Below are 22,961 nucleotides of genomic sequence, written 5' to 3'. Positions count from 1 at the left end.
CTGAGTCTCACTTTCTCTATCTGTAGAAAAGAATAATAACATATATATATATATATATATGTATATGTATGTATATATACACACATATGTGCATAAACCTAACTCATAGGGTTGCCATGATAAAAGAGCTTCGAAAACTATAAAGCCCTCTGGAAATGTTATAAGGTTCCTTCTAACTATAAGACTATGAATATGTTACCAGTGCCATCCTGCAAACTGGAAACAAGAACTTACTGGGAAGCCCAAAAGAGACTTGAAACAGGGAAAAAAAAAAAGGTATCTGCTGCTGGACTTTGAAGGAAAAAAAAAAAGCAACAAGGGAGAAAGGTTTCAAAGTGCCAGTACTGGCTACCAAAGTGCCTGGTTAATAAGAAAATTAGATCCAGTTACGAATTAAGGAATATTAGAAAATAAGGATATAAGAATATCAGCAGCAGGACATAATAAATATATTTTTATACATAAGAATATCAGCAGCAGGACATAATAAATATATTTTATATCCAACTAGTGAATTTGCTTCAGGCAAACCCCAAAACAGAAACGACTGGGTCAAGGGCCCAGATCTACTACAGGGCATAGGTATTAGAAACAACAGCAAAGTCAGAATAGGATGAATGCCCTGGATAGGGATCTCTGGGAGACATATAAGAAAGGATGCTCCTTACTCAGGCTAGTGTCTGTCAATCTAAGATGAGTCTAGGTAGCTGGTTCAAGAATCTCTGAGGTCCTATTACATATCAAATCCACCTATGCCAGATGTCTAAAGCCTTCATCTAGAATCTAGTCTTAAGAAACTTTGCACATGAGAATCTGAGGGACAACAGCTAAAAGAATGGGCCAGTGAAGAAGAGGAAGAAAAATCAAGGCCTACCTCCATGTGCGTTGGGGAGCAGGTCTATCTGGCCCTTTGTGAGCCCTCATCTGCAGAGATCAACTACCTTCACGTATAGCCCAGGTCGGGGTAGTCACCCCTCAGCTTGCTACTTGATTCCATACTATGTTCATCTCCACCATCACAAATTCTAAAGTAAACCATGAGTATGTTTGTATAATTCCTTTCAAACTACCACATTTGCAACATCTTTCTCATTAAACAATTAGGTCTGAGCCCCCACCAGGTTATTAAATATTATGTAGTTAATAAACTGGAGAAACTTCTTTTTACACAAGCTGTTGCTCCTCTCTTACACACACACACACACACACACACACACACACACACACACACCCCTCTAATCCTATAGGCTTAAACATAAAAATCACTGGATACACTGAGTGACAAATAATAAAAACAAACACAAATATTTATTTATAATTGTCCAAATACGAGAAATCTCAGTCACATCTAACCATTACTATATTCTTGAACAGTACCTACAGTCTTTGTGAGAGAAACTATTGAAGCTGATGCTTTATCTTTATACCTATCTTCTTGATTATTATTTTAAGTGCCTGTATATGTCTCTGTAGTTACTAACAATAAAGAGAACTTCAGAAAACCAGGAGGGCTCTGTGCTAATTTCAGAGCCATCTAGGTCAAGGAGAAGTTGGAAACTCACATCTCAGGATGAAAGGACTAGCAATGAAAAATTGGCAGAAATGATTCTGAGCAGAAGTCAATGAACGCAAGCTGGGAGACTAGTGCGTAAAAGAAAGAGAGCCTCTCTGAGGGAGGAACAAATGTCTTCTGGGGTTTGAGATCTAACAGGAATGAAACCACACTCCTTGAAACAAATATGTCTTATAATTTCACAGGACTATATTATAACTAGCCAAAATTACGATAATTTTTTTTTGCAAAAGTACTATAAATGTTATATAAAAATTAAAGCCTAATTATTTTCCATGATAAAAAATATAATAAATTTGAAGTATATACATGTGCATATATGTAATTTTAAAAATAATAACATCATTAAACACTCTAAGGTGATCAGTATCGCCTCTCACTGATGAGGAAAAGTGCCTAATTCAGAAAATGCCACTGAATAAGGTTATTACAGCATTTTAAAAAAATGAGTGTCAGTTTAAAGCACTAGAGATGTGTCACTAGGTTTGGAAATAATTCATCTTGGGCAGCCATGATGCTGTCCATTTTAGCTGGAAAAAAATTTTTTTTAACTCATCCTGTACTCCAGGGAAAGCCATCAGGCAACTTATTCCCACTTTTGATGAAATAGCTTCCAAAATACAATTTTGCTATCTAGAAAATTTATTTTCAGTGATCAGTTATTCCCTGGACAAATTAGGAAGATGATCTCTCATAGGCTGTGAGCAAACTAGATGTTTCAGATTGTCATTAACACAAGCAACAATTTAGATTACTTCATTACTTTAAAAATCAAAATAGCTTTGAGATATAAAGTTTGCATTTTCTATTAAGAAAACCCTCCTAATGTGTTTAGGGAACATTTTTCCATTATTTAGATTAAAATTTCTAACTTCAAATCTGCGGGCCAAAATTAAAAAAAATATATCAAAATAAGGCAAGGGGATAAATTTAGGCAAGGGGTTTCTAATATAAGGAAAGTAGAACAAAAGGGCATAATGTTAATGACATTTTTCTTTAGATATCAGAGGTGAAACATGAAAATATTTTTTAAAAAAACCCCAACCTACTGCAGGGAATCACTTTCCTCATTCTTTTATTTATCCAGACTATAATACCCTCCCCTCCTGACCCATCCTAATTCTGCCCATTCTTCAAGACTGAGCTTAAATCTCAACTCTTTCAGAAAGCCTTTAAATGGCACTCCAGCTCCAAGCCCACTCATTTGGCTATCAAATGAAAACATGCATGTTGATACTTGTAACATTTTGTTCATTGTTACTTTATCTTCATGTGCTTAAGTAACAATACAAAAAACAAAAAGTAAATTGTCTTGCCTCCCTATGTGATAAGGCTTCCTGAGTATGAGAATACCATGATTTTTTTTTCTCCCCCTTGTATCTTGCACATAGAAGGCACTAAAAAAAATCTTTCAGTTGCTTCACTATCAATTGAACTGGTTAATTCATGGGGTGGGTGCTTGTTTTAAACAGAAAGAAACTTAAGTGTTCATGTGGTAAAATATACAAAGCTATGTTGTCCCAAAGAGAAAGCTCTAAAATCAAACATTTCAAATTATCCCTCAATGAATCAATCAACAAGCATATAAATACCTACTATGTGCCAGACACTATGCTAAGTATTGGGAATACAAAGACAAAAGAGAAATAGTCCCCACCCTCAAAGATTTTACTTTCTAACAGGACTCCATATACATATATACATACATACATACGGACACATATATACACATGATATTTTTTTCTAGCTATGGGCTAACACAACTCTGAATATTCCACAATTCAAATTTTCATTTCAGTAATAGGTTATCACAACTTTTTTTTTTAACTCTACTAAGAGATCAGGATGGTCCACAAGCTGACAAGAAGATATTGACAGAATGAGCCTTTCAGTTATAGAGCGGGAGATAATTTCAAATTTACAGTTTATGTGTTAGTCAATCTCCATCTATTATTGTCCTCACCAGGTGGATGGATACAGAGATCTCAAACAGAACAAGAATATGGCCCAACCACAGAGCCTAGGGGGACTTAACAGGAGGAACTTTACCTGGGGCAAAATCTTAACTCAAGTAAGATATGACTAATTACATTCTCCTCTCCCATCTTCACAATCCTTTGGATGTACAGTCAATCAGTCAGTCAGGGGCCATCCCCAATCGTCCTGATCTATATCTGGCCACTGGACCCAAATGGCTCTGGAGGAGAAAAATGAGGCTGTTGACTTTGCACAGCCCTCCCTCAGCTAAATCCAATTCACTTGCAAGTCATGGCTTCACCTTCCTGATGTCATGGTCCTCTTCAAGAATGAAGGACAAACAACAGTCAGTCAATATTTATTAAGATCAAATGATATAATTATAAAGCATTTAGTGTAGTGCCTAGAACATAGTAAAAACTATATAAATGGTAGCTATTATTATAATTAAGTGCATACTGTGTACCAGACCCTGTGATAAGAAAACTTTTGCTATACCATTTAATCAAGTGATGAGACAAGAACTATATCCTATAATGAAAGGGAAGCCACCAGAGAAAAGTGATGAATTATGAAAAATTTGAATAAAAATATAACACAGGTACAAACCTTGGTGTGTAAATCACAGGTTCATGGATCTTGGAGGAACAGAAAGAGGCAATTATTCAAAAGAATTTTAAAAATTCTTTTCATTTGGGACTTTCTTCCAGAGAATTAAAAGTGCCTTAAAAGGTCTTTCAATATTCAGATCCCTAAGGGTCTGTTATAGACACTGAAAATTTGGTATGCAGTGGATAATATGCTCGAATATATAATGATCCAATTTCTAATCTAGTGCTCAACTCTCCTAATTCTTTCTTAAACTTTTTCAATGAAAGTATTTATCAGAAAAGCTCCTAGCTTTTCTTGCATTTTCTATATTTGCTGTCTACCTCCAAATCACAGAGTCATAAAGGTGAAAGGGATTAAGCTTTGCCACCCGTGTGAGCTCAGTCAAGTCACTCAACCTCTATAGGCTCCAATTTCATCTGTTAAAAATTAGGGGGTTTGACTACATGACCCCAACTTTAAGTTAAATCTATGATGATCCTATGATCCTTTGAGGTCATCTAGCCCAACCTCTTAATTTTACAGAAGAGGAAACTAAAGTTCAAAAAAGGGTAAAAGTGATTGGCCCAAGCTCACATAGGTGATAGTGGCAAAGTCAGAATTCAGACTCATCTTCCTTTGACTTGAAATCAACACTCTTTCCATAGCAACTGTCAAATTAATCTTCCTAAAGCAGAGGCATGACCATGCCACCCCTCTCTTAATAAACTCCAGTGGCTCACTATCATCTCCAAGACAAAATATAAAATCTCTGGTTTGATAGCCAAAGTCTTTTACAAGGTGGCTGCATTCAACCTTTCCAGACTTCTCACAGCTTCTCCCCTGCTCTTCCCTTATTCTGTGATCCAGTGACTCTGGCCTCCAAGACGTTCCTTTCACAAGGCATTTCATGGCCCAATTCTGGGCATTTTCATGGCTGTCCCCAACCCTACCCCATGCTTGCAATTCTTTACCTCCTCACCTCTTTCTCCCGGCTTCCTTCAAGTCCCAGCTCAAATCCCACCTATTGGAAATCTTTCCTGATCTCCCTTAATGCTAGTGACTTCCATCTGTTGATTATCTCCCAATTTCTTCTGTTTAAACCTTGTTTGTACCTCGTTATTTTCATATTGTCTCCTTCAGACTGTGACCTTTTTTAAAACAGGGACTGTCTTTTACCTTTCTTTACATCCCCAGTACTTAGCACATAGTAGGGACTAAATAAATGTTTATGATTGACTGAAACCATATTTTAGATGTTATTCATGAGGTGCAGTGATTTAAACAATTTGAAAAAAATGATCTGGTGGCCAACCTTCTGATGATTAACAGCAAGGCTGATCCTGAAAGGACAAAGTCTGTATCATATTTCATATTTCTATCCTTCCCAGCTTGATGGGACCTGCCAGAATCTATTGCCTTTGAGGATTCCAGGTCATTTCCATATCACAGTGAAGCATAAGCCTAGGATGTTAATGGAGTTGTGTATGGATGTACACATATAGTTAATCAAGAAGCATTTATTATTTACCACATGTTGAGCACCATAATAAACACTAGAATTCAAAGAAAAAGAGAAAATAATTCCTGCTTCCAAAGAGCTTATATTCTAATGGAAGAGACAACATATACAGGCATACTTCATTTTACTGTGCTTCACAGATATTTTTTTTTTTAAATCGAAGGTTTGTGGCAATCCTGCATTGGACAAATCTATCTGCACCATTTTTCCAACAGCATGTGCTCATACTGTATCTCTATATCACATTTTGGTAATTCTAGCAGTATTTCAAACTCTTTCATTATTCTTATATCTATTATGGTGATCTGTGATCAGTGATCTTTGATATTTTCATTGTAATTACTTGGGAGCACCATGAACCACAACCATATAAGACTTTGAACTTAATTGACAAGTGTGCTCTGACTGCTCCACCAACATGCTATTCCCCCTTTTTCCCTCTCCTCAGGCCTCCCTATTCCCCGAAACACAACAATAGTAAAGAATATTACATAAACTTAGTTGATAAAACAGTGGCCTGTTTTATCCTTGAGAGGATTGACTCCAATTTTGAAAGAAGTCCTACTGTGGGTAAAATGCTATCAAACAATCTTTCTGAAAGAAAGAGTCATTCAGTGCAGCAAACTTCAATGTTGTCTTATTTTAAGGAATTGCCACAGCCACTCCAACCTTCAACAACCACCACCCTGATCAGTCAGTGGCTATCAACCTTGAGATAAGACCCTTCACCAGCAAAAAGATTACAATGCACTGAAGTTTCAGATGATGGTTAGCATTTTTTAGCAATAAATATTTTTTAATTAAGATCTGTACATTTTAAAAAATTTAATATTATTGCACACTTAATAGACCACAATATAGTATAAATATATAACTTTTATGTGTACTGGGAAACCAAAAAAATTCATGTGATTTGCTTTACTGTGATATTTGCTTTTTACTGTGGTGGTCTGGGACCAAACATATACTATCTCTGATATGCCTGTCCTTATACAGATATATACAAGTTACCTACAAAGTAGACAGAAGGAATTTCTCAGAGGGGAAGGCAGTAGCACCTGAAGGAGATTCATACCACCTATACGCAAGGTGTGCCCATACAGTGAGAAAACTGACATTGTTTTAAACCATAACACACCAAACCAACATTTACATCCAAATGAGTCAATCATTAACATAAATAACTCAAAGGGGCTAGCAGTGAACTCAACTCAAGGTAAAAGAGCTTCAAAGTCACTTCTTCTAATTCAACTAAATTCAATTAAACATTCATTATAGATTGTTTATCAATCAGCCATGCCAGAAGACAGAATTTCAGAGCTAGAATAAGGGAAGACTCTGGAATTAGGACAAGGTGCAATCTATTGTGGTCTTCACGTGGAGGGCACACAGGCACAAGCGTGCACACACACACACACACACACACACACACGCACACACACACGCACACACACACGCACACCCACAGGCACACGGGCACACACACATCCCTCATAAGGAAAGAAGATGAATTTTTTTTTTCCTAATTCTGTACTAATTACCTTAACTGAATTCTCCTCTTAAAGGAAAAACTGAACTTTCCCCAACCAACCTCTGACATAAACGGCTGGGGCAGACCAGTATCTAATAGGTGAGTCATTATATGTACACTCAGAGAGATGCAGTATGAGGCAATACACAGTTATAGAGGGAGGAACGCCCACTGAGCAAGTCCCAGGGGGTTTAATCTTAGACATCTAAAGGTGGTTTAGGAAGTGTGGAGAAGTGGCAATTGTGGGTAAGGCTTCAGTTCAGTATTAACTCCCTCCATCTCCGCATCCTGCAAAAGCTTGGTAGTAAACAGGATTGGCTCAGGATGAGGTAGCAGTCGGCTTTCTTCTAAAGAGTTCAACAGAGTACACTTCACAGACTAGAAATACCTCTTTCTTGTCTGCCCTAGTTTCTCTACTCTGGTTTATCCAGTTCAACCAGGTCTATATAGGAAGCTGTTAGCAGGTGAAAAGAAATAATCAGCTTGTACCTTACCAGGTCTGTCCTGTCCTCCACTCTTTAGAAACAAAGGCAGGAAACGGTGATCAAAAGAACCAAATGCAATGAATCACAGATCAAGAGGTGAAAAGGATCTTAGAAGCCATTTAATCCAATCCCCTCATTTTACAGATGAAGAAACTGAAGCCAAGGAGTTTAAGCAGCCTGCCCAGGGTCCCATAAGTGGAAAGCATTAGAGATTTGAACCCATGTCCTTTGGTTCCAAAGCCCCTATTCTTTCCAGTACACCACCCTACCTTGATAACTAATTAGATACGGTGATCTAGTGACAGTGGAATCAGAGAGAACTTCCACATTTCCAGCCTACATAATTAGTCAAATCACTTCCAGAAATACTGTTATTAAATCACAATTACCACCACACTAACAATAGTTCTGGAAATGGCAATACTTATGAATAGATTTTAATAATAACGATAGACTAGAATTGTGATGTCATTGATAGACCAAAATTCGGATGCAAAAACTCCCTCACCCACCAAAGCAACTCAGCTTCTGCTCTGCAATTTACAGTCAATGAGTTGCCTGGGGGAAGTGAGAAGTGATTTGTCCGGGGTCAAAAAACCAGTATATACCAGAGCCAGCATTTGAACCCAGGTCATCTTGGGTTCAAAACTATCCACTAATAATAATAATAATAAGAGATATTTAGATGACATTGCATGGTTTACAAAGTGCTCTCTGTACAGAATCTCAAGCATATGAGAGAGGTATCACAGAGGTAGCTTGGTGAAGAGAACAGAGGGCTGGATTTGGAGGTAGAAGACCTGGGCTCAAATCCCACTTTTACCATTTATGATGTGACCTTGGACCTTGAACTCATTGTCTTCATTTGTAAAGTGAGAAGAGCAGAACACAGATTCCTTCTAGTTACAAACCTATGCTTCTGATTCTAGATAAGGACACAAGAGAGGATGAGTCACATGCACATGGCCATAAAGCTAGTAAGTATATGTTGCAGAACTTGAACCCAGAACCTTTGACTCCAAGTTCAGCACCTTTTCCACTGTATCATAGCACTTCTCAGATATAAAAGGTTGAAAAGTTAACTTTCTTTGTAGGAAGATGGATATTTCTAAAACATGTATAGCTCGACTGGAAGGCAGGATATACAAGTGGTACTTAGAAATGTGGTTTTACATAGACTATTTTTGTCCTTAAAATACTGAATGGTAAACTCCACTATGTGTTGCTGGACTGTTTTGGAAATATTTGGTCAAATGTGTGTTAATTTGGCTGTAATGGCATTTAAAGCAAATTTTTCAAAAAGCTGTGAAAATGGCCTTGGAGCATTATTTTCAGTTACCTGAAGAGTTCCTAGATTTTTTTAAAAAACACAATTTACGTTAAGATACATTTTTATTAATTTAGAGAAGGCAATTAATGTCTGTGAGAAAATGTACTTTCTTTTGGATTTTTTTTTATGGTCACAGCGAGTGATTGCTTTTTCCTCTTATAAGTTTCACATTCTTCCTTTGTTCTAAAACTTAGACTGACATCTAGCTTTGACAATCATGATATATGTTATTTTCCTGAGGGGGGAATAACTTATGATGCTGTCTAGTTTTGTACTCTTGGTGTGCTGGTAAATTTTTAAACTGTGCTAACTGCAATAAATTATATGACCTGAAAAAAAAAAGAAATGTGGTTTTAGAAGTTAAGATAGAGATAAAGGGTGGCAGTCAGATTTCTTCTAAAGACAGGGACATAGATAAATAGATGAATGGAGAGATAAATGAATAGATATAAATAGATCCGTAGATAGGTAGAGAGATAAATGAACAAATCAAAAATATGTAGAGAGATGAATGACAGATAAATGAATAGAGATCAAGATAGGTAGAGAGATAAATGAATGAATAGATCAATAAAGAAAAATAGATATATAAATGAAAGGATAGATAAATAAATAGACAGATGAATGAATAGATAAATAAACAGGTTAATAGGCAGAGAGAGACATAGATACATAGACAGATATAAAAATATAGACATATAAATCCATAGCTGTGTATGTATCAAGCTGGAGATGTGGACAATGAGTTATTTTTGTGACACAGAAGTGAAGATAAAGTTGCTAAAATGGATAAAATCTGTAAGAGAGAAAGTATGGAATGCTAAAAGTAGAAGCCACACTTGGAGGCCAGGAGGAAAGAGATAAGTCATGAAAGGAGGACTCAAGTCTGAGTCAAAATCCAGCCTTATGCTGTGACCCTGGGAAAGGTACTTCCCCCTTCCCAGTCTTAGTTTCCTTTATCTGCAAACCAAAGAAAATGGTCTGCATGAGGTCTAAGTTTCCTTCTGGCTCTAACATTCTGTGATTCTGGGAGGAGAGATGGAGCAGCCTCTGGAGAGCAAAGAATCTAAAAAGCCAAAGGAGGAGAGAACTCCAAGAAGGCAGTGAATAATAGTGTAAATTGGAGGTTCCCAAAGTGAAATGGCACTGGAACAATCCAGGGGGCAGTAGTAACCTTGGGTTTAATTGGAGGGCAGTGGAAGCATAAGGAAAGAAGAGAAAAAAATTTTAAAAAACCATTCATACATGTTTCATCTGTTGTGTAACAGAGTTAAAGTCACAGTGATTACATTATTTTCCAATTAAACACACAAAATGCAAGTTTTAACCAATCAGTGGTCAAGTCTGCTGACAGGACTTAACAAGCAACTGTTGGCAGGTGAGCATGTGGAGCGCTGTCTGGAAGTCGAGCACTCCTGCACTGGCAGGAATATGTGCCTGTAATGATTTGTTTATAATACTACCCTATATGGTTACATGACATAATCTTGCATCACCAAAATTCCAAGCAGGAAAAAACCCGCAAATTTACAATAAGTTATTAAATTTAAGATGTGCCATTTTAAAAAAATTAATTTTTTTGAAATGATGCAAATGTAAAAACAAACCATTAAAAGGTTAAAGAAAGTAAATTTTGGTGAGGGAGCACTGAGTAATTTTTTTTAAAAGGTCAAATAAGGTCAAATAAGTTTGGGAACCCTTGGTGCAGAGGTCAAAGAGAAGGAGAACTGAAAAAAGGCCTCGGGATGGATCTGTGACATTTAAAGTAGACACCAGTTACCTTTGAAAATACAGGTTGAATGAAGGCTGGGAGGAAAGGAGGAAGAAAGAAAAGAAGGAAGGAAGGAATCAAGTATTTATTAAGCCCCAACTATGTAACAGGTATGGTCTCAAGTGCTGTTTAAATATTACCTAATTGATCCTCATCAACAACCCTGGGAGGTAAGTGTTACTATCACCCTCATTTTAAGTTTGAAGAAATCAAGGTAAACAGAGGTTAAGTAACTTGCCCAATGTTACACAGCTATAAAGTATCTGAGGCCAGAAGTAAACACAGATCTTCCTAACTCCAGGCCCAGTGCTCTACTGACTGTGCCACCCAGCCTTAAAGAAGAGTGGAACAGGCTGAGACCATTTCCAGGAGATAAGGGATGAGCAGATGATAAATGGAGGCAATGAAAGGTAGTTTGCTCACTCTATGTGGGAAATGATTAAATATTCATCCAGGAAAATTATTCCTTCTAATGAAAAGACAAACAATTTGGGGTAACAGAATTACAAACTTAGTTTTATGTTATAACTGAAGAGAAATTGAACACTTACAGTTCTGGGTTCAAATGTGTACAGAGCTCGGAAGACTTTGACCTGCCCTGAAAATGAAAAAAACAATACAATTAATTTCCAAAAGCAAAATCTACAACGCTATCGACTACCAGTATTATAGGATAATGCTGTTATCTTATATAAGTATTACAAGACAATACCAACAATATGATATACATACATTTCAGCACTCCTGAAAGGTAAACGAGTGTGAAATTTATGGGCATTATCTAATATATAAGTTTTCAAGTTCAGATTCTAATTTGCTTTTCCCATCTCTTCTTACACTCGTAGAGACAACTGGACTACTTACAGTGCTTCCAAACCAATTCCACCCTTTTCTTCTTCCTCTGCTTTTGCTCGAGATGTCTCCCACTCTCAAAGGTTCATAGATTTAGAATGGCAAGGGCCTTACAGGACGTCTATTCCAAGGGTTTGCAAACTATGCAAGGCCCAAATCAAGCCACTGCCTGTTTTGTGTATAGCCGTGTAATAAGAGTGTTTTTTTTATATTTCATATTTTAAAATGTAAAAACCATTCTTAGCTCCACTGCTGTACAAAAACAAGTGGCGGGTCATATTTGGCCCATGGGTCATAGTTTGCCAACCTCTTGACCTATTCTATTCTTATTTTACAAATAAGGATACTGAGGCCTAGATTAGTGCTTCTTAAGAGGTTTCTGAACACACAATGACCAAAAATTGGTTAAAAATCAAACATGTAATGAATTCAGGTGTTCCTGGCAGCACTTATCCATGTTGCATCATGCAACCTCACTGCAGCCTTGGTTCTGAACACAAAGAAAGCGCACTTTGCACTGCATATGCCCTCAGGCCAAGCAACACCAAGAAATGCCAAAACTTGAAAAGGGGTTGTGAGTGGAAAAAGTTTAAGAAGCCCTGGGTTAAGTGACCTACCTGAGGTCACAGAGATAGTAAGATTTGGAACCCAGGTACAACCTCTTCCATGAAGTCTTCCTTAATCCTTCTCAGCTGCACACAATCTCTTATCTCTCCCTTTCCTCCAATTTCTCATGTTCCTTGGTTTATACCTTTCAAACATAGTTCAACTTCAAAAAAATTAGTGATTTCTTCAATGTGGACCTCTTGAGTTGATGCCATTCTAATTCACATTGTAATTAATTGTGCCCCATCATATATCCTGTACTAAGCTCTCGAGGAAAAGGATTCTGTCTTAGACATCTTCTCCATCTCTGTATCCATAGCATCAAGCACAATGGACTTACCTATACTAGGTCCTTTTAAAAAGTCTACTCTCTCTGTCTCTCTCTTCATAAAATCAAAAATATATACAGAAACAGATACCCAAGGGCAACTTGATACTTCTTTCAGGAACCTTTAAATGTTGTGCTATGTAATCTTTCATTTTATTGCTTCAAAGTGAAATCCTGAATAATCATATTGTACTATTCTTCCAAAGCAGTAAGACTAGTTTGAAAATAGTAAGTATTCAATACATATTGGGAAATAATATATGAAAGCACTTTATACAAAGCACTATTAAAATAAGTATTATTTGTTCAGCGAATGACTTAATTGATATGCCTCCACCTCAGTCTCTCCCTCTTTCAGCTTAGACAAAAGTTGAGATTGATACATAAAAGATTTAGTTCATCTTTCCCTAGTTCTCTATTCTTGGTACAGAAGACTAGAGAAACTTTGCAATATACATTCCACCATTTCAGAGTTTAGTTGTTCTTTATTTGGCTTTTTTTCCTTGTTTTGACAAAACTAAATTTTTGCTCTCTCACTAGGTACTTAATCTTCACTTTCAGTTGAAGTCATCTTTGTTAAAGGTTCTGACATCCTGCCAACTTAACTTTTACCTTACAAGAGGCTACTTACATTTCAAACAACTTTTAAGCAAACAAAACAAAGCTTTAGGATTTAAAACAAGGATTTGGATTGGTTTTATCATTATTATGATAAATCTAAAATAAATACATTTTGCTATGACCCATCAGAATAAAAGGAAAATTATGGTACCTCTGAAAGTCTCTAACAGTGGGCACCCTTACCTGCCTAATAAACAGAATACCAAATTTTGTAGGTGAGTACATTTGGTAGCACCATGAAGAGAAAGCTAAATGCCATACAATGACTTAATGGCCTCAAATCAGTAGTTTTGTTTGTTTGTTTTTTAACTATGACTTAAAAGTCTTACAGAAGACAGTAAAAATTAAGAAAAGATAACTGGAGGAGAGACCAGCACTGTCAAGAAGTTGTACTATATGACTGAATGAATAAAGAGGGCAGGGACTAAGCAAGAGCTTACTCAGAGATAATAACTCTTAAACACTCCAAATATCTTTTTTATTGGTGTCAGTATGCCCTTGGCCAGTAACAGACTGCAATCTTGAACTGAGCTCCCACACTCCCTTTGCCTCCCCTCCCTCAGCATCCCAACCACCCACCCTCCCCTGACTTTGTTTTTAAAAGAGGACCAATGATACCACAATGCTGGGGTCAGAATATGTTATGATAATGAAAATGGGAAGATCTTTTCCATCCATTGATAGGCCTATGTGACCTGCTTGAATCACACAAGCCTCTGGTGGGAGGAGCTTGCGCAATGTGGGAGCAGGAAGTTGGAATGAGTTAGAGCTGGGAGAGAGAGCAGACAGAGCAGCTAGCTCCTTAAGAAAAGGATTTGTTCTGTAAAACTTGGACTCAGTCAAAAGGCCATACCCAAGGACCTAGAAGGCTTAGCTACAATCCCATATCAAAAGTCCACATTTCAAACTCGATGTTCTATAGGCATCTCATACTCAAATGCACCCAAGACACAACCTTTCCCCCCAAACTCACCTTCTTCTGAACTTCCTCATTACTGTCAAGGACACCATCATTCTCTTAGTCACTCAAGCTCAGAACTCTGGCATCATCCTTGACTCCTCACACTCACTCATTCCACATATCCAATAAATGGCCAAATCTTGTTGCCATTTTCTCCACATCTCTTAAATCTGTCCCTGTCTCTCCACTCACACGGTGACTGCTGTTGTGCAGGCTTTTATCACCTCTCACATTAGACTCCTATTTGGTGTTCCTGAATCAAGTCTCTCCCCACTCCCACCCAGCCTCCACACAGCAGCCAAAGTGATTTTCCTAAAGCACTACCTTCAGGCTCAAGTAAAAAGTCCTTTGTTTGATATTTAAAGCTCCCTAAACCCTGATCCTCCTCCAGCTTTCTGTTCCCCTCCTCACAATCTCCAGCCATAGTGCCGTCCTTACTGTTCTACATACACAACACTCTATCTCTGTGACTTAGCACTGGCTTCATTCAGTGCCTGGGCTTCTCTCCCTTATCATCTCTGCCTGTTAAAGTCTCCAGTTTAGTTCAGAACTCAGAGCAAGTGCCTCCTTCTACCTGAGGCCATGCATGGCCCTCCCAGGATGCTAGTGCCTTATCCTCTAAGGTTATTTTGTTTCTACTTTGTGTGTGCTATAGATATGCTTATATATGTTCGTGCCATTTTCCTGGCATGAATGGAAGTTTCTTGAGAATGAGGACTGTTTGATTTTTGTTACATTGCAGAAACAATAAATGCCTGTTGACTTGATGGGGTGGTGTAGTGAATAGAGCACTGGATTAGGAAGACCTGAGTATGAATCTTGCCTCAGACACTTACTGGTGGTAAGACTCTGGACAAGTCACTTGATGACTCTTGGCAGCCAGGTGACACAGTGAACAAAGCACTGGGCCTGGAGTCAGGAGACCTGAGTTCAAATCCAGCCTCACTTACTGTGTCACCTTCACGTAACCTTGTCTGCTTCAGTTTCCTCATCTATAAAATGAGCTAGAGAAGGAAATGGCAAAGCACTCTAGTATCCTTAGCAAGAAAACCCCAAATGGGCTCACAGAGAGTTGGACATAACCGAACAACAATAAAACGAGAGAGTGAGACTCGACGAACTCTTAAGATCTTTTGTAGCCCTAAATCTCATTATCTTTCCCCAAAACACTCACTTCTCACCTTTCCCATTATTGTCAAGGGCACCATCATCTTTCCCGTTATCCTATGATCTTTTGACTGATAGAGAGTAGAATAAAGGTACTGTGCATTAAATCAGGTAATAGATGAATGAGGTCAGTCATAGGAAACAGGCTTCAGAGCTGGAAGGGACCTTACAATTAACCTAGTTCACCTCCCTCATTTTACAAGTGAGTAACATGAGGCCCCAAAAGGCAAACCAGTTAGGTTAGTCAGTAGTTTGTCATTGTTATTCAGTCATTTCAGTTCTGTCCAACGCTCTGTGATCCCATTTGGGGTTTTCTTGGCAAAGACACTGGAATGGCTTGGCATTTCCTTCTCCAGCTCATTTTACAGATAAGGAAACTGAGGCAAACAGGGTTAAGTGAGCCACATAGCTAGTAAGTAAGTATCTGAGGCTGGATTTGAATTCAGGAAGATGAAACTTCCTGACTCCAGGCCTGGCACTCTACCCACTGCACCACCTAGCTGCCCCCAATATCTGAATCCAGGCCCTCTGGTTTCAAATCCAGTTGTCAAATAGTTACCTGCAAATTCCCAAAAAATCCTTAGGGAAAAGGAGGAGAGAATAGGATAGGGGAAACTTTGAAGAAATTTCTTAAACAATATCTATGTTTCATTTTTTAAATGACACACGTATGATCATGAGGTTCTCTGTTCTTGTTATATACTCCCCACCGAAAATCTATATGGAAAACTCACCTGGCTACAATAGTATGATTAAGTAGTGAAAAATTACAATAAAGCAACACACACACACACACACACACACATACACACACACACTACTTCCTTGTTCACAAAAACTACAATTATGTATACAACAGGACTCTAATACATTTTCTGACCCAGACATTTTTAAAAAAAAAATAGGATGTTTCTATTTTCACTTTGGCTAATTCTCCCAAATAATCCATACTGTTTTGGGAGACTTTGAGAGACTGGAATTGCTATAGCATCCTATTTTTTGTAGTTATTTGAAAACCACCCCACTGTGACTTAGCACATTCTTGAAATTCTGCCTCTATCCTTTACCACCTGTGACTTTAGGCTCTCTGGGTCTCAGTTTCCTCCTCTAAAAAATGGGGGTGTTGGATTAAATCAAGAGTTCTTAACCTTTCCTTTTTTGTATAATTGTCTCCCTCAGCCTGAATAATGAAGCCTATGGACTCCTTTAAGTAACATTTTTAAATGAATAAAAAAATACATAGAATTACAAGGAAATCAATTGTACTCAAATATGTCAGCACGTGGGATCACATGCTACCTAGCCACAATTCTAGTAACTGCAATAATTTCTTTCTTTTTTTTTTGGAGTGGGGAAGGCAGGGCAATTGGGGTTAAGTGACTTGCCCAAGGTCACACAGCTTATAAGTGTGTCAAATGTCTGAGGCCACATTTGAACTCAGGTCCTCCTGACTCCAGGGCGGGTGCTCTACTCACTGCGCCACCTAGCTGCCCCTAACTGCAATAACTTCAAAGCAGTGATCAGTATAAACAATATTTTGAGATACCTACAACAATGTTAATGAGATATGAAACTATCAGTGACTACAAACACTACTGTGGTTTGTTGCCTACATTCATAATTGAAAAAAATGCTAAATTTCAGTTAGAGATTACTAGAAATAAAGATGTAATTTTTTTTCCCATCAAAGATCATGGACCCCATGAACTCTGGCCATGGGTCTAAGGCTAATTAAGAACCCCTGGACTAGACGATCTCTAAGGTCTCTTCCTGCTCTAAAGAGCTATGATCGTATGGTCCTATTTTATAGTCTAGCCAGTGGATTCATGAACCCAATGGGGCATCTGCCAACCAACCCTCGTCAAGTATCACATCTGGCCCAAAATTTGCTATTGGAAAGTTAGTCTTCTCTCTCCGGTAGAATTAAGACTCATTATGAAAGGCATTAGGGCGATGACTAGGAATTCTTGAATTTATGCCAGGGACAAACCTTCCTGGTACTGGCCCTTTTCCACAGACACACCAAGAATGAAGGCAGGTCAATATTTTCCACTGTACAACTTAAGGTTAAGAAAAAAATCCTTGCACACACTGGGGAGAAGGAATGATACAGCTATAATCAGGCCATTACAGTGATCATATTGGAAACATGAACAGAAATTAACTAAAAGACTAAAAAAAAGTGGAATTTTATCCATTTCCCCCCTTTTCTGCTACTATTCCATCCCTAGACAATGGGTAGCTATAATATACTAGTGAGGATGGGGCTGGACTTATGATTTCATTGGTATAAGGAACTCCAAGATTGGATAGATCTCTCTCATGAAAGCAGTGTAGTGGCTTGGCAAACTAATAGTCTTAGATAAGGAGTACTTAACCTGAGGTCTATGGATAGATTTTGATAGTTGGGAAAAAAATGGGGAAAAAATTACACCTTTATTTAACTAGTTGTTTTGCATGACTGCACATATATAACCTATATCAAATTGCCTGCCTTCTCAATGGCAGGGATGAGAGGGGAGAGGAGAGAGAAAAAATTTGAAACTCAAAATTTTAAAAAACAAATGTTAAAAATTGGTTTTACATGTAAACCAGGGTTGGTGGGGGGGGGGGGGGAAATATAAATATAAAAAATTTAAATTATGTTCACTTACCTTTGGTTTCCCCTATAAATCCTATATACTTTATGCTGTGCACTTAAAAACATTTTTTCTGGGGCAGCAGAGTGGCACAGGGGATAGATAAAGCATCAACCCTGAAGTCAGGAGGTCCTGAGTTCATATCAGGCCTCAAATTCTTACTAGCTATGTGACCCTGGGCAGGTCACTTAACCCCAGTGCCTCAAAAACAAAATTTCCAAAAGGCTCCATGACACAAAAACATTCCCTATCTTAGAGAGTTCCACAGAGCACTAAGAGGTTAAGTAACCAGTCTAAGGTCACACAGCCAGCATGTGTCTCAGGCAGGACTTAAACTCACTTCTCCCTGCTTCAAGGAAGGCTCTCTATCCACCATGCCATGCTACTTCAGTAGCATGCTAGTTAGTGAAGTGTTTTAAATAACAATCCTCTGTAAACCGAACAAATTATTTATCTGAAATGTTCTGGCTGAATCAACATCTCTAGAAATGTAAAGTTATATACTTTAAGCTCCTTATTTCACAAGAGCTAGAAGTCTGATTGTTAAAAGGCATTTTTATATTCATGGATTTCCAGGCATCCCAAGAGCAAGCTGCAGTATCCAGACATCTAGATTTGCTTTTTGTGTGTCATTTCTAACACTAAGTGGCTCCTCCTCCTCAACAGTACTAAGTTTGGTAGACCTGAAGAAATGTGAGACTTTCTCCAAGCCTATGTTTGTTTATTGTCTTTAAATACCCACCCACCCACCCAACACAGAAAAAGGAAACAGCTTCCAACAAAGAGAAGGGGCCAAGAGAACATTTTTCTGCTGACCTGATGCTTCCTTCAAGTCCTGAGGTTAATCTATCTGCACCACTTCAAACTTTTCAAAAAGAAGTTACAAAATAAGAATTTTTTTTCTTGAACAAGACAAGTAAAAAACATTCAGAGTACCAATCGCTACACAGTTACATTATCAGTTAACTGAGAAAGGTGTGTTACAGCTAATGCTCAACAATAAAAGAAATCTCCAACCTGAACTTGAAGAGCTGGCTGACATTCAACAGAAACTAACCCACTTCAGACTGCACTGAAATTCCGTGATCCAATCTTTGGTAATTTACTCTAAACCAGGGATTTATGATTAAATGGGCCCAAAGTCCATGAATATTTTTTAAAAATGTATTTTTATAACTATTTCAATATAATTGATTTCCTTTGTGATCCTACATGTTTTATTCTCTGCATTTAAAAACACTGTTCTAAGAAGGGAGTCCCTTATACAAAAAAAATATTAAGCTCTCTTGCTCTAAACTGTTCACACTTGAAAAGAGGGTGAGGTTTTAAGGGTATTCAAAAAAAAATTGAACATTACCCTAGTAGGTTAATTAACCAGTGATTAATGTTGAACATTATCTGTAAATGACACATTTTTTTCAAAGCTTCCAGTTTTAACATTTTCCATTCTCAAAAACAAGCTAGAAGTCAAGAGAAAATGAAACAAAGCAAAAGAAAATCCTGGGGTGGGGAGTGGGGTGGGTGTTAAAGGATAAATGGGATAAACGGGGACTTTTATAATAAATGGGCAGGTAGGTGGTATACTGGATAAAGTGCCAGGCTTAGAGTCAGGAAGACTCATCTTCCTGAGTTTTAATCTGGCCTGAGATCCTGACCAGCTGTGTGACCCTGGGCAAGTCACTTCACCCTGTTTGTCTCAGTTTCCTCATCTGTGAAATGAGTTGAAGAAGGAAATGGTAAACCACTCCAGTATCTCTGCCAAGATAACGCTAAAATGGGATCACAAAGAGATTAAAACAACTGAATATATAATAAATTTTTAATTAAAATTCTTCATATTTAGAAGGGTTTATTTGTATTTAATTTATTATCTTTACATCATATTTTCTTATCTTCTTTATAGTTCTTTATAGAGGCAGCACAGTATAGTGTCAATATCAATCACAGAAGACTGACAGTTTACAATCCATTTGACCTCCGGCAAGTGACTTTAATTCCTAAGTTTCAGTTTCTTCCTCCACAAAAAGGGAACTGTGTTCTACCCATTTAACAGGATAAGAGTCAAATGAAATTCTACATATGTGAAAGTGACTTGTAAACTATGAAGTCCCTAAAAAAGTGATAGTATTCTTCAAGTTGCTGGAGAATAAGCAAAGGAAATATAGTATTTTAAATATCAATGTGGCCTACCCTTCAACAACCTCAAGGGAGGAAAAAGATCACTTAATGGAGAATAAGAAGCGGTTGCAAAATCTTGCCAAAGTTCTTTCAAAATAGGACAGACTGACATCTGTATTGTAAAACGATCTCCAGAGGTGTTAAATATGCCACCAACCTGTATGTAGCCAGTCCCAGTACATCTCAAGCTAGATTGGCAAAGTAAGTAAAAATATAATAGGACACACATAATGTTAATGTGTGGTTTTCTATGTCAATATGCAGCTGGCAGGTATCCTTATGTATGATTTAGTGATCCTGTTTCTATTTGAGCCTGAGGTTACTAAATTGAGGCTACTAGGATGGATCATGAATTCAGAGCTAGAAAGAGACCTCAGAGACCATCTGATCTAGCTCCCTCATTTTACAGATGCTGGCCCAAAGTTAAGTGACTTACCCAAGGTCACCCAGGTAGTAAGTGGAAGAGCAGGGATTTGAACACAGGTCATTTGACCTCAAATCCAGCACAATGACCCTTTGTGGCAGTCTTGCCCCATTGCAAGGGAATTTAACTAACCTTTAAGGTTTTCTGATTTAAGAAAGGTATAATCCCTAAAGATATGATTCATCTGCAGTCATGCTGAACTAGATAACAGTCCCCTCTTTTGTTTAGTGTTTTATTCACTGTTTATTATTTATTTACTATATTGAAAAAAAAACCATAAGTCTTTTGGAAGCAAATAGGACTGTTCTCATTCCACAAAGCGGACAGATTCTCATGGCATTAGACTCTGCCAGAATTTTCAGGTGCTAAAGGCCCTGGGCTGGTTGCCTTGATACAAAAAGTATAAAAGGCAGGTTACTTCACTACCCATTAATTAAATGAATTCCTTCCTGGAATTCATATGTTCAATTCTTCATGACCCCATAGAGTTTTCTTGGCAAAAATACTGGAGTGGTTTGACATTTCCTTCTCCAGCTCATTTTACAAATAAGGAAACTGAGGCAGAGATAAATGACTTGCCCAGGGTTTACCTAGCTAGTAAGTACCTGAGGACTGATTTGAACTCACGTCTTCCTGACTCCAGGCCTGGCACTCTATCCACTGTGCCACCTACAAGCCCCTGGAAATAAAGGGTAAAATAAAGATTTCCCCTTTTTTGTGGTATGCAGAGGGTGGTAGGGGTAGTATTCTCAGGAGGCATGCAGATACCTCTTGAAGCAGAAAAGGGAAGACTTTAAATTTAGAAGCAGAAAAAAAAAACTTTTAAGTAGTAACCTTAAGTTATGAAATATAAGGTAGCACAATATTTGTGCACTTAAGATAACTGAAAAGATCAGGTGAAGGTTTAACTTTGACATGGACTCTAGTCTGGCTCTCAATAGAGTTAACCCTCATCTACAAATGCTTAACTACTGACCACTACAGCATGTAAGTACTATACTCTAAACCTAGGCTTCATCAGCCTGAAATCTCTACCCTTTTTTCCAACTGTATTAGAGAACTAGAATTTTTTGCATGTGAAAAGAGATGAGGAAAAAACTCCTACCTCTAAAAGCACATATACTTCTTCTAAGATTGATTTTAACATGGAATATCCTTATATCTTGATCATTTGATGAAACCATAATGTCAATATAGGCATGCCCTTCTGGATGCAAATAAGAAATCACCCCTATGTACTCTTTGCAATTTTTCTTCTTTACAAATCCTCCACGGAAAATCTGATTGGCTCAGAATGAATGTAAATATTTTTTCTGTTTTGGCCAGAAACCCTAAGGGTTTTCCCCTCCCAGACTGATTTTTTTTTAACTACATAAAAGAGGTCATTCTTTGCCTCATTTCTTACCTAGCCCTAATCGCCCATTGGGCATTGCCTCAGTCAAACTGAGACTTGTTAAAGATCTTAGCTTAAAAAGGCCAAGGCCTTCCCCTGCATCCAAGGCCATCTCCAGTTGTCCTGATTTATATCTTGCCACTGGACGAAGAAGGTGACTTTGTACAGCTCTCCCTCACTTAAATCCAATCCACTTGCACACCATGGCATCACCTCCCTGACGTCATGGTCCTCTTTGAGAATGCAGGACAAACAACAACTAGAAGACCCTGCAGTAGTTCTTTTTATATTTCATTGTAGCTGGTGAAACAGACTCCCATTCTCCACCTACTATCCCCTCACTCTCAATACAGGACAGGTTCATGCATGTTCTGTCCACTGACCAAGTCACCACTTAGAAACAGGCTATAACCTAATTGTGCCACTTGGCTTTATGTCCCTTTAAGTCGCCCACAATTTCCATTCTAATATGACTGTCATGATGTGACTTTTAGCCATATAACATCATTGTGAGAATACCGATATTTAGCATCAAATAAAATATCCTCTGGCATTTAAAGTCTGTTACATGCCAGTTCCACCCTACCCAGATTTGTAAGGAGAGGAAGCACTCTCGGAGCAGCAGTTTCTTCCATCTATAAAATAGGGGTAATGATACCCACACTACCTACCTCAATGGGTTTTTAATGAAGCTTTAAGTACTGTATAATTTATTGTTAATGTACAAATTATTAAAAAAAATACTCAGTCAATAACCATTTATTAAATGTCTACGATAGGCTAAGTACTGAAGATCCAAAGGCAAATAAACTGTCCCTTTTCTCAAAGAACTCAGTGTAACTCTAAGACAATAATTTACATGTATCCCTATCAAAAAAATGCTTTCCCAACATGGTTAATTATGCCATTAAACACAAAAATGGCAGAGCAGTGTGGTGGGTAGACAGCCAGACTTAGATTCAGGAAGAACTGAATTCAAGACTTACCTGACTCTTACTGGCTGTGTTATTGTTTA

The 22,961-nt window shown here is 37.8% G+C and overlaps 1 protein-coding gene across 1 annotated transcript in view; it reads right to left on the bottom strand.

Moving 5' to 3' along the window:
* Positions 1 to 22,961, bottom strand: part of OSTF1 (osteoclast stimulating factor 1) — a 67,268-nt gene that overhangs the window by 18,497 nt on the left and 25,810 nt on the right. The window contains exon 2 of the mRNA XM_036741029.1: positions 11,329 to 11,375. Within this exon, the coding sequence (XP_036596924.1) occupies positions 11,329 to 11,375 (47 nt within the window). The remainder of the gene's footprint in view (positions 1 to 11,328; positions 11,376 to 22,961) is intronic.

Source organism: Trichosurus vulpecula, chromosome 1 (assembly GCF_011100635.1).
Source record: "Trichosurus vulpecula isolate mTriVul1 chromosome 1, mTriVul1.pri, whole genome shotgun sequence".
NCBI lineage: Eukaryota > Metazoa > Chordata > Mammalia > Diprotodontia > Phalangeridae > Trichosurus > Trichosurus vulpecula.
Note: the sequence above shows the minus strand (reverse complement) of the source record. Positions and strands in the feature narration are given on the sequence as shown.